Below are 17324 nucleotides of genomic sequence, written 5' to 3' on the forward strand. Positions count from 1 at the left end.
ACTTTTTCTAAGTAGAAATTTTGACTCCAGTTGGTAAAATAAATTAAAAATTTAATCAGACCTATATCAATATTAATGAAGTTTTTTTGGAAAATATTCTCTGGAGGAACTTCTTGAGCAGCTTTTTAGTATAACACAAATAATATCCATTTTTTAAATTTTTGTTTTTCTTACTGAAATTGTTTTTATTGAGAGTTTGTCAATACCCATTGAACTGTTAACTTAAAATGGTCACATTTTATGATATATATATGTCCTAACTAAAAACCAGCCTCCCCCCCCCCAAAAAAACAGAGTGATATAAATACAGTGGGTAACAGACATAGGATGTAAAAAGTAAGTGTGCTGGGCTGACTAAAGAAATTTCACAGAGATATAACTTGAGTCTGAAACACCTTTGTATAGATACATGATAGTATCAAAACATGTTTAAAAAAAAAGATTTACATGTTTCATTCAAAAGTAACTTCAATGAATCAAGAGTTCTGTGGTCACCAAAAGACCTAATACGACACCAAACTTCACTGTTAGTGGTCCAGTTATCGAGAGCAGCAGTTCTCTACATTATATAATTAGATCAGCTCGGTAATCTCCAGTTTATATTCAGCTCTGAGTACTACTTAGACAAACCGGCACATACTCATTTTGTTATAATCATCATGGTTGTCATCACCGTTATCATCAACAACATTTATATAGTATTTACCATATGCCAAACACTTGTTGAAATATTTTACATGTATATTAACTTACATTTTTTCGTAAGAACTCTAAGAGGTAGGTAATAGTATCCCTTTTTAATGATGCGAAAAGATGAAGCACAGAGAGGTAATGTTATTTTCCGAGGGTCACATAGCAAATAGATACGGAACTAGATTAGGATACAGGTAGTATAGATCCTGAGTCCATGTTCTTAATCATGTAAAAAATATATATATTGGGATCCATGGGATAAATTGAAAATATTTAGCGAAGATTGGGGCATCGGAGAGAGGCATAGAGGAGGAGGCAGGGGGACAAGATTTTTGTTAGCTGTATTCAAATATTTGAAGGACTGTCAAGTAGAAATGGGACTAAATTTATCCTGTATCCCAAGTAGGTAGACTGTGACCAACAGGTAGATATTACAGCAAAACAGATTTTTTTCTCAAGTTTTTCTTTCATGTAAACAAAATCAAATACCTTTTAATGTAATGAAGTATTTATTACCAAATATTTCAGTTTTCTAGGAGTGCTATAACAAAGTACTACAAATTGGGAGTAGCTTAAGACAACATAAATTTACTCTCACAGTTCTAGAGACTAGAAGATTGAAATGAGGGTGTTAGGCAAGGTTGTTTTTTTCTGGAGGGCTCTGAGGGAAAGTCTATACTATGCCTCTCTCCTAGCTTTTGGTGGTTGCCTGCAATCCTCAGCATTCTTTGACTTATAGCTACAACTCTACAGTCTCTGCTTTTGTCTTCATGTGTAATTTTCCCTGTGTGTTTATCTGTGTCTCTGTTTATTTTATTTTATTTTAAAGATTTTATTTATTTATTTGAGGTGGGGGGAGCTTGAGCAGGAGGGAGGGGTAGAGGGAGAGGGAGCAGGGAGCCTGATGCAGGGCTCGATCCCAGGACCCTGGGATCATGACCTGAGCCAAAGGCAGATGCTTAACCAACTGAGCCACCCAGGCGCCCTGTGTCTCTGTTTTTTATTACCAGGGCACCTGTCATTGGATTAGGGCATACCCTAATCCACTATGAGCTCATCTTAACTGATTGTATCTTCTAAGACTGTATTTCCAAATAAGGTTTCATTCTGAGGTCTTAGCTACTAGACATGAATCTTTGAGGTACACTATTCAACCTGGTGTATCTAAAAATAACACATTTCCTATCCTCTGGAGTTTTAAATTATTCAAATTCATCTAAAGATACCTACCTATTTTGTGATGAAAAACCAATAGGTATATATAGAGAGAGAAAAGAGAGAAAAATAACTAATCTTAAATTTTAACAGACACACTTGTCTTCTCAGTTTTAATTCACATATTACATTTAGTGTCATTTTTAAAATAAAAGAATTTGATAAATTGATTATGATAATATACATGCATAATTAAATATTTCATGTTAGTTTCTCAGAAAGGTCTTCTATGATAATCGTCCAAAGATAAGATAGGCTGCCTTGAGATACTGCACATTTGTGTCACAATACCTGTCCAAACACAGACTAGAAGAACATGGTGAAATACAGGAGGAATGTATATATTACAGATGAGTTGTGTCAGGACTCTTTTCATCCTTCCATAGATTATGGTAGATTATGGTAAATTCTATTCTGACTGTAGGCAGAATTTAAAGAAGACATATAATTCTGGTAACAGAAGTATATAAGCATCATTGCAATGAAAATAAGATTTTCATCACTCTAAAAAGGTCTCTTGCACCCTTTTTATTCACATGAACCTTTGATACCCATTCCTAGCCCTGGGCAAGCACTGATTTCCTTTCTATCACTATAGATTAGTCTTTTCTGCAATTTCAGAGGAATGGAATCCTGTAGTATATCATTATTTGTGTTGGTTTCTTTTGCTCAACATAATTGAGATTTATCCGTGTTGTTGCATATATCAGCGGTTTTCTTTCCCATTTAGTGCTGAATAATATTCCATTGTGTGGATATACTACAATTTGCTTATTCATTTACCTGTTAATGACCCTAAATATTCATAGTTTTTGATGCTATGGCATTTGATATTTTTTATTTTAATTTTTATTCCTAGTATATAGAAATACAGTCAATATTTTTATACTGACTCTTTGAGGTCTTGCTAAACTCGTTTATTCTAGTGCCTTTTTTTTATTTCTTATGATTTTTTTTGCAAGTTGTTTGCAAATAAAGACAGTATTCTACTTTTATTGCACTAGTTAGGACTTACAGTACAGTGTTGAATAGAAGTCATGATAGCGGACATCCTTTTTCTGAATCTTTGTGGGTAAACATTCAGTCTTTAACCATTAAGTATGATGTTAGCCATAGGCTTTTTATGAATCCTCTTTATCTATTGAGGAAGTTGTATTTGTGCTTTGCTGAGGTTTTTGTTTTGTTTTGTTTTTATTTTTTTGTTTGTTTGTTTTTAATCATGAATGGGTATTGTATTTTATCAAATGCTTTTTCTGCATTTATTGAGACAGTTCTAAGGTTTTCCTTTTATTGTCTTTTAATATGATTTATTTATTGATTTTAATGGCAGTACCACATTTTCTTGATTTCTGTAGCTTTATTGTAAGTCTTTAAGTCAGGGAGTGTAAGTCCTTTCCTGCTCGATTTTGATTCCACTCCCTGTAGTTTCTCCAGTATGAGGGGCTAGATTGCTCCAGCAATTTTAGTTCTTGTTGTGGAAGTGTTGTCCTTGCTCTTCCATTTTTAGTTGCTGTTTTTAAATTGGCCATTCAGCTTTCCAGTGCATACTTGCTGGCTATCTTGGGGTACTCTTGTTTTCTTGTCTGCTCTTCTCAAGCCATTATTGTTGCTTCCTTCTTACTCTTGCACAAAAGATGCTGATACTTGCAGGCTTTGTGATTGTTAGTAGTTTTCCTCCAATTGCAGTATTTTTGGGGATACCTTTTCACCTAGTTTTGTTGTAAATGTTGTCCATGAGTTTTTGGTTGTGCCATCTTTTTTTTTTAATTGTGGTAAAAAACACATAACATATAAAGTATACCATCTTAAACATTTTTAAGTATATAGAACAGTAGTGTTAACTACTGTATGTGTACTATACCGCATTGTTTTGCAACATATACCCAGAGCTTTTTCATCTTGCAAAACTGAATCTTTTTACTAACTGAACAACTCCCCTTTCCACCCTGCCCTCGCCCCTACCAACTATCATTTTACTTTGTTTCTAAGAGCTTGACTACATTACATACTGCATGTAAATGGAATCATGCAGTATTTGTTTTTTTGTAATGGATTTATGTCATTTAGCCTAATGTCCTCAAAGCTCATTCCCTTGGTAGCATATGACAAGATTTCCTTCTTTTTAAAGGCTGAATAATATTCCATTGTATGTATATGCCACATTTTCTTTATCCATTCATCTGTTTTTGTTTTTGTTTTTTAAGAGAGAGGGAGAAAAAGGGGAGGGGTAGAGAGAATCTTTTTTTTTTTTTTAAAGATTTTATTTATTTGAGAGAGAGAGAGAATGAGAGACAGAGAGCATGAGAGGGAGGAGGGTCAGAGGGAGAAGCAGACTCCCTGCCAAGCAGGGAGTCCGATGCGGGACTCGATCCCGGGACTCCAGGATCATGACCTGAGCCGAAGGCAGTCGCTTAACCAACTGAGCCACCCAGGCGCCCGGGAGAGAGAGAATCTTAAGCGGGCTCTACACCCAGCGTGGTGGAGTCGATGGGGGGACTGGATCTCACAACCCTGAGATCATCACCTCAGCCGAAATCAAGAGTCTGAGGCTTGACAGGCTGAGCCAACCAGGCACCCCTCTCCATTCATCTGTTAATGGATGTTTTGATTACTTCTACCTCGTGGCTATTATGAATAATGCTCCAGTGAACACAGATGTGCAAATATTTCTTTGAGATCCTATATTCAGTTCATTTGAATGTATACTCAGATATAGGATAGCTGGATCATATGGTGATTCTGTTTGTTATTTTTTGAGGAACTTCCATACTATTTTCCATAATGGCTGTAATCATTTTACATTCTAGACAACAGTGCACAAGGGTTCCAGTTTCTCTGCATTCTCACTAACATTTTTTATTTTTTGGATTTTTGATAGTGGCCATCCTAATCTGTGTGAGGTGATATCTCATGGTTTTGATTTTCCAGTGATTAGTGATGTTGAGCATCTTTTTATATGGCGTTAGCCATTTGTATCTCTTCTTTGCAGAAATGTCTATTCAGGTCCTTGCCTATTTTTTTTATTGGATTACTTGACTTTTGTTGTTGTTAAGTTGTAGGAGTTCTTTAAAAAAAAAAAAAGATTTATTTATTTTAGAGAGACAGAGAGCACAAGCAAGGGAGAACAAAGGGAGAGGGAGAGAGAGAATTTTGAGCCAACTCCCTGCTGAGAGCAGAGCCCAATGCAGGACTCCATCTCACGACTCTGAGATCATAACGTATGCCAATACCATACCATCTTGATTACTATAGCTTTGTAATATAGTTTGAAATCAGGGAGTGTGATGCCTCCAGCTTTGTTCTTTCTAATGATTGCTTTGGCTATTCGAGGTCTTTTTTTGGTTTCATACAAATTTTAGGATTGTTTGTTCTATTTCTATAAAGCCATTGGAATTTTGATAGGGATTACATTGAATCTGTGGATTGCTTTGGGTAGTATGGACATTTTAACAATATGGAAGAACTCTCCCATTAATGAGTATGGAAAACCTTTCTATTTATTTGTGTCTTCTTTAATTTCTTTCATCAATGTCTTGCAGTTGCAGTAGTATACAGGTCTTTTATCCCCCTGATTAAATTCATTTGTCGGTATTTTATTCTTTTTGCTGTAATTGTAACTGGGATTATTTTCCTAGTTTCTCTTCCCAATAGTTTTTTTTTATTATTAGTGTATAGAAATACCATCAATTTTTATGTATTGATTTTGTATCCTGCAACTTTTCTGAATTTGTTGATTAGTTCTAACTTTTTTTGGTGGCGTCTTTAAGGTTTTCTATATATAATATCATGTCCTTTGCAAATAGTGACAATTTTACTTCCTTTACCAATTTAGATGCCTTTTATTTCTTTTTTTCTTGCCTAATTGCTCTGGCTAGGACTTCCAATACTATGTTTTAAAAGTGGCAAGAGCAGGCATCTTCATCTTGTTTGTGATCTTGGAGGAAAAGCTTTTAGCTTTTTACTGTTGAGTATGATGTTAGCTGTGGGACTGTCATATATGGCCTTTATTATATTGAGGTACATTCCCTCTACACCCATCTGTTGAGAATTTTTATCATAAATAGATGTTGAAAAGACCTTACTCAACTTATACTTGAACGTTTGTACCCTTTTACCAATCTCTCTATTTTCCCCTACCTCCCAGTGTAATGCTTAGTGACAAAGCTACACGGAAAAAGGCAAATATGCTTCATTATTAATAGAGCTAAAGAAACTTTTGTTTTTGCATGTAAATAATAATAAGTTTAGTTTGAAATGTGTTAGCCAGTCAGAAAGTCCATACTTAAATTCCCACAGTTTTTCATGAATATCTTAGCAGTATTAAACTTTAATACTGGACTGAGTATAAAGTTTGTTAGGTGTATAAATCATTTAAAAAACAAAGTCATTAGGGCGCCTGGGTGGCTCAGTCATTAAGCGTCTGCCTTCGGCTCAGGTCATGATCCTGGGGTCCTGGGATCGAGCCCCACAGCGGGCTCCCAGCTCCGTGGGAAGCCTGCTTCTCCCTCTCCTGCTCCCCCTGCTTGTGTTCCCTCTCTCGCTGTGTCTCTCTCTCTCTGTCAAATAAATAAATAAAATCTTTAAAAAAACAAACAAACAAAAAACAAAGTCATCGTGAGAAGAAGTCTTCGTGTGTGCATCCTGCACTTGTAGACAATTTTGAATTGCTTTTTAAGCCATGAAAGGATGTCAGCTTTTAAGCTTTTTCTTTTGGATACTCCCTTACTTACTTATTTATTTATTTTTTTGGATTCTTGAAAGTTTACATTTCTCATCTTTGGGCTTAAATGATGCTGCTAGTGCGTCAAAATAGAAGTAAGAAATAGCTCTTTTCCAAAATGTGGAATTTTTTAGTTTGGAATTTTGTAGTCTGTCTCTGATTTCATTAGACTCATGACCTGATTTCTAAACAATACAGTTTTCTTTCCTAATCTTTCCTGTCGTTATACTGTGCCTACATCTGCCCTTTTATTTGCATTTCAAAAACCTCAATTCAAGTTCTAAATATTCTCACAGCAAGTTTTATCCTTCTCTCCTTAGCACCTAACACAAGACCTGACATAGTGTTATTGTTGAAGAAATGAATTTATGTGATAGTTTGCTTGCCAGCTTTTATGGATTTGTTCTCTTACCATTCTGCGTGGTTTCCTAGACCAGAAAAATTGGTAGCTTGTTCTAAAACTTCAGGTATGATCATTGCTTTCTGTGGCAGATCATTCTGGTTTTTTTGATAATTGTCATTCTTAGAAGGTTCTTTATGTTGACTCAAAAATAACTAAAAAATAACCCAAAATTATATCTTTGGCTCTAGTCTGCTTCACTCCATCTTCTTTCATGTAATAGCTCTTCAGGTATTTGCAACACAATATTCTCTTATGCCCTTCCTACTTTTCAAGTTTTCTGACTAAATTTCTTAATTAATTGTTTCCAGATCTTTAACCAGTTTGAAAGAGCTGATCTATCAAGGAGCTTGTTACGTGTGTATTCTGGTTTGGATTCTTTAGTGACAAGTAATACAGACCTATTCATTCTAGCTTGAGGGAAGGATATCATAAAAATACTTCCAAAGTTTGGTGACAGACATTATGGTGCTGCCAGAGTTTACTGGTGGTAGAACTTAGCTGTACAGCCTTTTCTTGTGGCATCTCTGCTTCCTTCTACATATGTATATTCTTTACTTGTTTCTGCTGGCAAGTCTGCCTAGAGTTTCTTTTGTTCTATAACTTGGGTTTTACACATGACCCCCTGTGGTGCCTGACCTTTTTCTACATCATAGCAAGTCTTTTTCTTTGTTTTTTGTTGTTGTTGTTTTGTTTTGTTTTAAGATTTTATTCATTTATTTGACAGAGAGAGAGAGTGAGCAAGAACAAGCAGGGGGGAGCGGCAGAGGGGGAGGGAGAAGCAGGCTCCCCACCGAGCAGAGAGGCCCCTGTGGGGCTCCATCCCAGGACCCTGGGATCATGACTTGAGCTGAAGGCAGATGCTTAACTGACTGAGCTACCCGGGTGCCCCCGTCATAGCAAGTCTTGATACCTTTTTTTTTTTTACTGCTTTAGTCTCATTTTTCCTAATCAAAATTCTTTCACAGTAGGATTTGATTTGTCTAGCATACCTTTTACAGTCAGGTCATTCTGGTCAAAAGTTGCTTGCCAGTTTATAGATGCCCTTGCCTACCCAATAGTCCCATTTATTTATTCAACAAGTATTTTATTAAGTATGTAATAAATACCAGGAATTAGTCTAAGTGCCTAGATACATCAGTAAACAAAGTAGGACAAAATCATTGTTTTCATTCTAGTGAGATGAGATAGACAAGTAACAGTAAATGTAATAACCAAGTAAAGGATTTAGTAGTTTCTTTCTGGCTGGCAAGAGGAATGATAGGATTGCATGTTCTTGAATGTGACTGCTGCCCTTCCTTGAACTGTGAGTCATGCCATCTTTGACAGAAAAGGATGTGAGCAGATGGACATCATATAACAAGTCTAGTGTAGGTAACCTCTGATCTGGTTGTTTAGATAAACGTATCACAGAAAAAGACTTAGTGATTTGTATATTAGAATAGCATCTCTCAAAGTTCAGAGTCTGTATTAAACCGAGCAGTATATATTTTGTACATCTATACTCTAAGCACACGTAGAAGGCACTCAAATAACTAATTTTTGTCAGGTGGTACAAACAACAAATAACAAGTATCCTGTTTTGTGTAGAGCAGAGTATTACATTTCTCTGCCTTATCGATCTTTACTCAGTCAATAGCTCTTCTGCAGATATACTTCTTCCTTTTTTAAAAAAATTTTTATTTATTTATTTATTTATTTATTTGACAGAGAGAGAGAGAGACAGTGAGAGCAGGAACACAAGCACGGGGAGTGGGAGAGGGAGAAGTAGGCTTTCTGCCGAGCAGGGAGCCCGACGCGGGGCTCGATCCCAGGACACTGGGGTCATGACCTGAGCCGAAGGCAGACGCTTAACGACTGAGCCACCCAGGTGCCCCAGATATACTTCTTCCTTATAGCTTCTGGCAATGCCCCACCTATAGTATATTAGTTAGCAACCCCAGAGAATACGTTGGGCTCTTCTGGGGTCATTGGCCAAAGCTAGAACAGTCACTCTGTCAGGGGGTTGATGGGTGGTTGGATCATCCTGGGTCACTTACTAATCTTTGTGGCTGAGCTGGGTAGCCTGCAGCCCTAGCAGGACCCAGGGGAAAGTGGGTTACCAAACATAAAGGAGGGAAAAGTGTGCCTGACCACACCAGTATTTCCTCACCCTTCCTAAATTTGTTTTGGACAGTTTGTCTAGCATATATACTTTTTTCAAAGAAAAGCATTTCCAAGTGTGCTGGTGTCCTGCTGAACATCCCCTTTTAATATATTAACTACATTAGTCATCATATTTCTTAGTTTTATGATGGGGTAGGAGACTAGGGACTGGAAAGAAAACATGAAGGCACTGATTAATAACTACCCCTTCCTTTTCCGGGTTAGCTACATACAATGCAGTGGACAATCACAATTTTGTCTGCCTAGCACCTCTCCTTTGTAGGAAGTGGTCCCCTTTCTTTTAAGGAATTTCTTCCTCCCCAACCCAATAACTCAGCTCCACTTAATATGCGGTGCAAATAAGAACTGCTTCCACAGCCACTCTGGTGGACATGGCATACTTTACTTCTGGACATAGGGATCAGTCCACAGTGGACATCTGACTCTAGAACACTCTTCCCTCACTGTGGCTTGCTTCTCAATGTAAAATGCCATTTTCTTAGCATTCTTACATACAACCAGTATTGCCTATAAGTGTCAGATAAAACATAAACTAGGAAAATGAGTTTAAATATTCAGACTAAATGCTTAAAAATCAAGAAACAAGAATCAAACAATGTTCGTTTACTTTTTGTAAGATACTTTCATAAGTTCCTCAAAAGTTGGTAGCTGCAGCAATTTATATATTTGAAAACCAAGTTATTGGAGCTCTTTCCACATTTTATTTGTAGTGAGATATTATTTTACCATTTTTATTTGTCATTTTCTAACCTAATTTCCATTTTCAGATAACATTATCATATAACTGAAAATCATATCATTCATGAATCATATTTCTATGTGCATTTAGAAATGTTATATCAGTATTTCAAACTGAGCTTTTGTGTTAATTGAGACACTGCATATTATTTTAAAATCAGTAAATATGTTACTTCTGAAGAACTTTTGAAAGTTATACTGCTGCCAAAGAAGAACTTTTAATCTCTCAAATTGATAGTAATTAAAGCAAACAAATGTTTAGAATAACAATAGTTGGTAAGAATGTGGTGAAAATGCTAGTCTTTTTTTTCTTTTTAAAGGTTTTATTTATTTATTTGACAGAGAGAGACACAGCAAGAGAGGGAACACAAACGGGGGGGTGGGAGAGAGGGAGAAGCAGACTCCCCGCTGAGCAGGGAGCCTGATGCGGGTCTTGATCCCAGGACCCGGGGATCATGACCTGAACTGAAGGCGGACACTTAGCGACTGAGCCACCCAGGCACCCCACTAGTCTCATACTTAAAGAATTTACAGAATGACCCAGTAGTGTATATCTAAGAATTTTTCTGGGGAAAAGGAAGGTGAGGATAAAGATTCATATAGAAAGATGCTTTTTGTAGCATTATTTATAATAGTGAGAAGCTAGAAAATGTATGTTTAACAGCAGAGGCTTATTGTGAAATACCGAGTAATAAATGAATAGATAAAGCTAGAGTTTAGTGTGATCTCAATTCTGTAGAAAAAAAATACATGTGTACAAAAATACATGTGTACACAAAAAAACTTAGGATAAAATAGTCTGAAATATTTTTTTTTTAAAGATTTTATTTATTTATTTGAGAGAGAGAATGAGAGAGAGCACATGAGAGGGGGGAGGGTCAGAGGGAGAAGCAGACTCCCTGCCGAGCAGGGAGCCCGATGTGGGACTCGATCCTGGGACTCCAGGATCATGACCTGAGCCGAAGGCAGTCGCTTAACCAACTGAGCCACCCAGGCGCCCAATAGTCTGAAATATTAACAGTAATTTTCTCTAGCTGTGGAATTATGGGTGATTTCTTTATATTTTCATGTATTTAAAGAATTTTCTATAATTAACATTTATAATTTAAAAAAAATTTTTTTAGAAGATTTTATTTATTTGACAGAGAGAGATAGCAAAAGAGGAAACACAAGCAGGGTGAGTGAGAGAAGGAGAAGCAGGCTTCCTGCTGAGCAGGGAGCCCGATGCGGGGCCTGATCCCAGGACTCTGGGATCATGACCTGAGCTGAAGTCAGATGCTTAATGACTGAGCCACCCAGGTGCCCCACATTTATAATTTTTGTAATTAGTAAAAATTAATATAAAGTATTTATTGAGCCTAAAATAGATTACATGTCACTCTCAGAACTGAATAAACAGTATATGGATACCTTGTTAAATATAAGATAAATAAGATGCATTTATCTCTGAAAATACAGGGAGATGTGAGTTGAAAACAATTTCTGTCAATATTAACAAATTTATTAAAATTAACATTTAACTCAGTATGAACTAAATGCCAGGTATTCAGGATGCTCTGTGCTTGGAGATACAAAGATGGTACTGAAAGAAAGAAAAAGCTTGTTGTCATTTCTTCTAGAAAGTTTTCCATAGGGTTCTCTGCTGTGCTGGGTTAGGTTCCCTTCTATCCTTGCACTTACCATAATATACTGAAATTATCAGTTTATTTGTCTGTACCTCCTAATAATTATGAGTTTCTTGAGGATAGGGGCCATGTCTTTTTTATTTGTTTATCCCTAGTATTTAGCAATTTGTTGAATTAGCTCTGCTTGCCATGTCAGAAGTGGTTATGTTTGAGGTGGATTTTGAAAAAGTGCCTGTGATCGGGGCGCCTGGGTGGCTCAGTCGTTCAGCGTCTGCCTTCGGCTCAGGTCATGATCCCAGGGTCCTGGGATCGAGCCCCACATCGGGCTCCCTGCTCGGCGGGAAGCCTGCTTCTCCCTCTCCCACTCCCCTGCTTGTGTTCCCTCTCTCGCTGTGTCTCTCTCTGTCAAATAAATAAATAAAATCTTAAAAAAAAAAAAAAAGAAAAAGAAAAAGTGCCTGTGATAAACCACTTTTAATTTAGGTTTACCTTGAATGAAATCTTTCATTCCCCTATAATGACGAATATATGAGGAGTTATTATACTGCAGCAGTTGTTCATTTAATTGAGAATGTTTTTATTTTGCCTTTTTCAAATGTGACCTCATTTTTACAACACAGTACTGAGTTGTTCAGTTAAATGAATTAAACTTTTTATTTATCTCTTAAAGATAAAAATTTGGCCATAAAGTGATTGAACTCTAGATGAAGGCCACGGGGGAAGTTGAATTCACAGGGAGAGGGTGATGGATGATGGTGGATAATTTTTTCAATTAGCAAATTGAATCAGGTGTTAAAGGCTCCCTTAAGGTAGGTGTTGTTGCTTTCGCTACAAAGTCAACTGGGACAGCATGTAAAATATGCAAGCACCTGACACTCTAAAAAGTATCTTAAGAGGGGCGCCTGGGTGGCTCCGTCGTTAAGCGTCTGCCTTCAGCTCAGGTCATGATCCCAGGGTCCTGGGATCGAGCCCTACATTGGGCTCCCTGCCCCGTGGGAAGCCCGCTTCTCCCTCTCCCACTCCCTCTGCTCATGTTCCCTCTCTCCCTGTGTCTCTCTCTGTCAAATAAATAAATAAAATTTAAAAAAAAGTATCTTAGCAAAAAGTAATTTAGATCTAACATGTACTTTCCATCCCTAAGTTACTCATAGATTATCTCTCCAGTGTTCGATTATAAGTTGATCTATTCTTTAGAATCACAGGATAATTTTACAACAGTGATATTATAGGCTGGTGGTTTTCAACCAGGGGCAATTTGCCCCCTTTTCCCAGGACACTTGGCAATGTCTGGAGATGTTTTTGGTTGTAATGACTTGGCAGTGATAGTGGGTTGAGGCTAAAGACGCTGTTAAACTAAATATCCTAGACAGGATGAGCCCTCCCCTGCCTCCCAACACACAATGGAGGATCACCCGGCCCAAAATGTCAATAGTGCTGATGTTAAGAAACCCTGCTTAGACAATTGTCCAGTTCTCAGGCCACTCTAAAAATCCTTATTTTACCTGTAATAGTGCTTATGTAGCCCGTAACTGAAGCATAGTGCTAATAGTCCCATTTCATTTGTCACTTAGGATTATTTTGTCTCCCTAGAAGTTTTTTTTGTTTTTTGTTTTTAAAGATTTTATTTATTTATTTGAGAGAGAGAGAATGAGATAGAGAGCATGAGGGGGGGAGGGTCAGAGGGAGAAGCAGACTCCCTGCCGAGCAGGGAGCCCGACGCGGGACTCGATCCAGGGACTCCAGGATCATGACCTGAGCCGAAGGCAGTCACTTAACCAACTGAGCCACCCAGGCGCCCTCCCTAGAAGTTTTTTTTTTAAGTTTCAACTAGAGGTACTGAGAAGATTGCTTTCCTTATTGGGACCAGGAGCAGTTCTCTCATGGTATGGTAAGGGCTCTAGATTTTAATGCCTCTGTTTATTTTTCCTAGCTTTTCATATGTGTCCCTCTTTTGAGAGTCTATAGGATAGGGATTGCTTGTTATTCCAATATTATGTTTAGAAGGTAAATACTTTTATGCCCTTTGAAACTTGAGAATATTTAATTATTTATTTATTCAGCAAATACTCATTTATAAATAAGTATTCATATAACGAGTATTAAGACTTTTTTTGTGCTATATAACTAATTCACTTTGATTTTAATAGGGTCAGGAGCAGGTCTGGGGAAAATAATCCAGAGATTTCCACAGAAGGACTGGGATGATACACCTTTTCCACAGGGAATTGAATTGGTAAGTTGGTGTTGCTTTATTGTACTTTTATAATGATACTTTTCTTTTTATTCTACATTTATGGTTATATTTGTTGTATAGTTACTGTTAAATAATCTGGTGATTTACTGTAACATGTTACTAGAAATAATCCCCCTGTCTCCAAGTATAGTAACCTTTGAATATATTGATTCTGGAATGCCTGTTTTGCTATTCTTTTCTCATTTAAGCTTCTTTATAATATTCAAGAAGAAATTAGTGATCTTTATGTACATGGAAGCTGAAAAATTCCTCTGATTCATTAGTCAAAATCTTAGCCTGTTAGCTTCAGTGATAGTGTGTCACTAAACAAATACTTACTATATTTTTGTCTGAACATTTTCACGTTATTGTTTTGGTGAAAACTAAATGAAAAACAGACACCCTCCTCTCCCCTCCCAGAGGTTGGTTTAATGATCACCAGTCATGTTCAGTTTGGTCTTGAAGTCACAAATCTGAATTCTTTTTAGCACATGATCTGCAGATTGCTTTATAATAGTGAAATTCAACTGCTTTATTTTTGTCAGTCATTTTAAAGGAGTTTAACGATTGAGCGTAATTTTGATGGCCAGGACAATCTAAGTGATGACAGATCCATGGTGGTAAAAGGAGGGGCTGGAAAGATGAGTACTAAGGTATTTTGCAATATGACTATGAAGTTTTGTTCTCAAACATGGTGGAGTATGGATATGTGTGTATGTGTGTGTCTATATGTATTTATATTGTGTGAGTGTACACACACACACACACACACACACACGAGAACTGTTCTTTAAAGTAGTTCTTGTTGAGAGAACATTTGGTATGATTTGATAGTGAAGAGTGCAGGCTCTGGAGGAGACTGCCTGGGTTGAAATCCCAGCTGAATGGTATGACTTTAGACGAGTTACTTAACTTCTGTGAGCAGCAGTGTCTTCATCTATAAAATGAAGATAACAACAATACCAATCTCATAGGGTGTTGTAAAGATAAAATGGGAAAAAATATACAAAATGCTGAGAACAATGGCTTCCATAAAGTAAGTGCTCAGCAAATGAGGTAGCTTGTTGATAATGATGATGATAATTGTTTTGTTATTGTCGTTTGTTCTACATGTTGCAGCCTCTCCCCTTCCTCCCCAACCTCTGCAGCAGAATTGTTCGTTCTCTTGTTATCATGGGTCAGAGATACCCATTAGGAATAAAACTGATGTTGAAAATTGTGAATTTTCTCATTCTAGCTAATGACTGTCCATTTCGATAAAAGATACATTGCTGAATGCTTAATTTTGATTGTTACAACCCAACTGTATAAAGAAAGCTGTGGGTTCTGTAGACACACAGAGAAGGCAAATCTTGAATTTTGATATTAAAAATGGGGAAAGAATGTGAGGATCTAAGCAAAAGTAACTTTTTGGAGAGCCCCTTGTAGTCCTTTCTCTTCTCCTTCTGCATATACATATCCTTCTCTTCTGCATATACATATATGTATATGCATACATATACTTGTAATTAGCCTTGTGGTGTGAATTACTGGGTATTTGCACTAACAAAGCTTTCAAGCCCTGCTTCAGCATCCGAAAGTGATGTTTGAAAGGGGTAGATTTTGGTGCTGTGGACCATTGAGAACTCTTTTGTGAGTTCTTACTGACCTTCATAGCAAAGTGTGGAGGGAAATAAACTACATCATTTTGACAGTGTGAACAGTAAACCACTGTTACAAGTTTCAAGAACAGCAGACATTATTGGGGCTATTTAGCTATGACTGGGAAGGGATTATTTTTGTGTTTTGAAAGCCAGGGGCATGGACACTGTGATGTCTCCGATGTTTTTCCAGTAGTGAGGGAGAGACCCATATTGATTTCACTACCTAGTAAATGGTATTTTTCCTTTGTGTGACAGACACTCCCATGTTCAGGTGCTATCAGTGTATCTTCAATAACAAGTAGAGTCCTATGCTGCTGATGGGTGAAGTGGAGGTGCTAAGAGGTAGACAGAACTTTTTCTCACCTAAGATTTCCCTAGATGACCTCTTGGCTGATTCTTAGCAAAGCATTTCAAGATTTTTTTGTGCTGGATTAATATTTAAAAAGTATTTGGTCTGCTAGATTACATTGGAAATTGTTTTATTTTTTAATTTTTCCATCATTGAATGCAATTTTGATACTCTTAATGTCTCTTGTGCTTTGTCAAGTACAAAATAAATTTGTTGATCTAACATCTATTAAAGCCCATTTTTAAAACATAATAGAATCATTAACTTAAATTTTTTGTCTTCTTATTATTTATTGCTTTGTCCTATGCTTGATGTATTAGAGGCATGCAATCATTCTGCATTTGAATAGCAATAACTTGAATAACTGTGAAATACTGTGTAATCCAAAGTAGTATCAAGACCAGATATAGGCCTAATAAAATTTTAGTCTAATTGAAGTTGATCTGGCTCAGTCCCTAAGTGGTTTGTTTTTTAAAATTTTATGTATTTATTTTATTTTGACAGAGAGAGAGAAGGCACAAGTAGGGGGAGCAGAGAGGGGGAGGGAGAAGCAGGCTCCCCGCAGAGCAGGGAGCCTGATGCGGGGCTGGATCCCAGGACTCTGGGATCATGACCTGAGCCGAAGGCAGACGCTTAACCGACTGAGCCACCCAGGCGCCCCTCTAAGTGGTTTGTTGAGTCCAGGGTGATCATGACACTGTTCCTGTGATTTATAGGGAAAAAAAATCTTAACCCTTCCAAAATAGTGGAAAAACTTTTAGCATATAACATTTATGTTAATATCTTAACAGTTGCATAGGATTGATAGATTATGATGAACTCACATTAATTGGTTGATTGATGGTAGTATACCTAATTTATGATAAGTAAACTGAGGATTAGGGAAGTTTAAACAATTTCACTAAGCTCTAACAGCTAAGATGCAGCAGAGCTAGGTTTTAAATCCATTACCACATGAAATACTGACTCTCAGTCTCAGCCACAATCTGAGAATATTCTGATAGTGATACTTTAAACTGTGGTTGACATTATATTTTAGTGTAAAGCAGGATCTGAAACAGGGTTCTATGATTTTGAAGAACTGAGGTTCAGAAATGTTAAAAGAATGCTGTGTTGTATAGAAATCAACTTCACATGTTTATTTTGCCTGAGGTCAAATCTAGGTTCAGACTATAATACTGAAATTATTTTCTGTTGTCACCTCTCTTCCTCAGTCAGCATATATTTGTTGTATATAAGTTCTAACACAAATTATTGTGTTTAGCCTGAAGACTGAACTTTATGACTTGTGAGAAAGGATTTTAGGTATCCATTCACTAATAAGTCAAAACCCAAATTTAATTTAGAGGATGCTGAATTTGTTCCTTCTGTTTTTATGTAAAGAATTTGCCCTTTGGGCACCTGGATGGCTGAGTTGGTTAAGTGTCTGCCTTCGGCTGAGGTCATGATCCCAGAGTCCTGAGTCCCACATTGGGCTCCCTACTCAGCAGGGAGTCTGCTTCTCTGCCCCTCCCCTGGCTCATGTGCTCTCTCTCTCTCCTC

General features: G+C 37.0%; 1 protein-coding gene across 4 annotated transcripts in view; it reads left to right on the plus strand.

Moving 5' to 3' along the window:
* The window catches only part of SBF2 (SET binding factor 2), a 467712-nt gene that overhangs the window by 88437 nt on the left and 361951 nt on the right, over positions 1-17324 (plus strand). For 3 of the 4 annotated variants that reach the window (XM_044919516.1, XM_044919517.1, XM_044919519.1), the window contains exon 2: positions 13705-13790. In XM_044919516.1, coding sequence (XP_044775451.1) covers positions 13705-13790 — 86 coding nt within the window. The remainder of the gene's footprint in view (positions 1-13704; positions 13791-17324) is intronic. The other variant, XM_044919518.1, reaches the window with a different exon arrangement.

Source organism: Neomonachus schauinslandi, chromosome 11 (genome assembly GCF_002201575.2).
Source record: "Neomonachus schauinslandi chromosome 11, ASM220157v2, whole genome shotgun sequence".
Taxonomy (NCBI): Eukaryota; Metazoa; Chordata; class Mammalia; order Carnivora; family Phocidae; genus Neomonachus; species Neomonachus schauinslandi.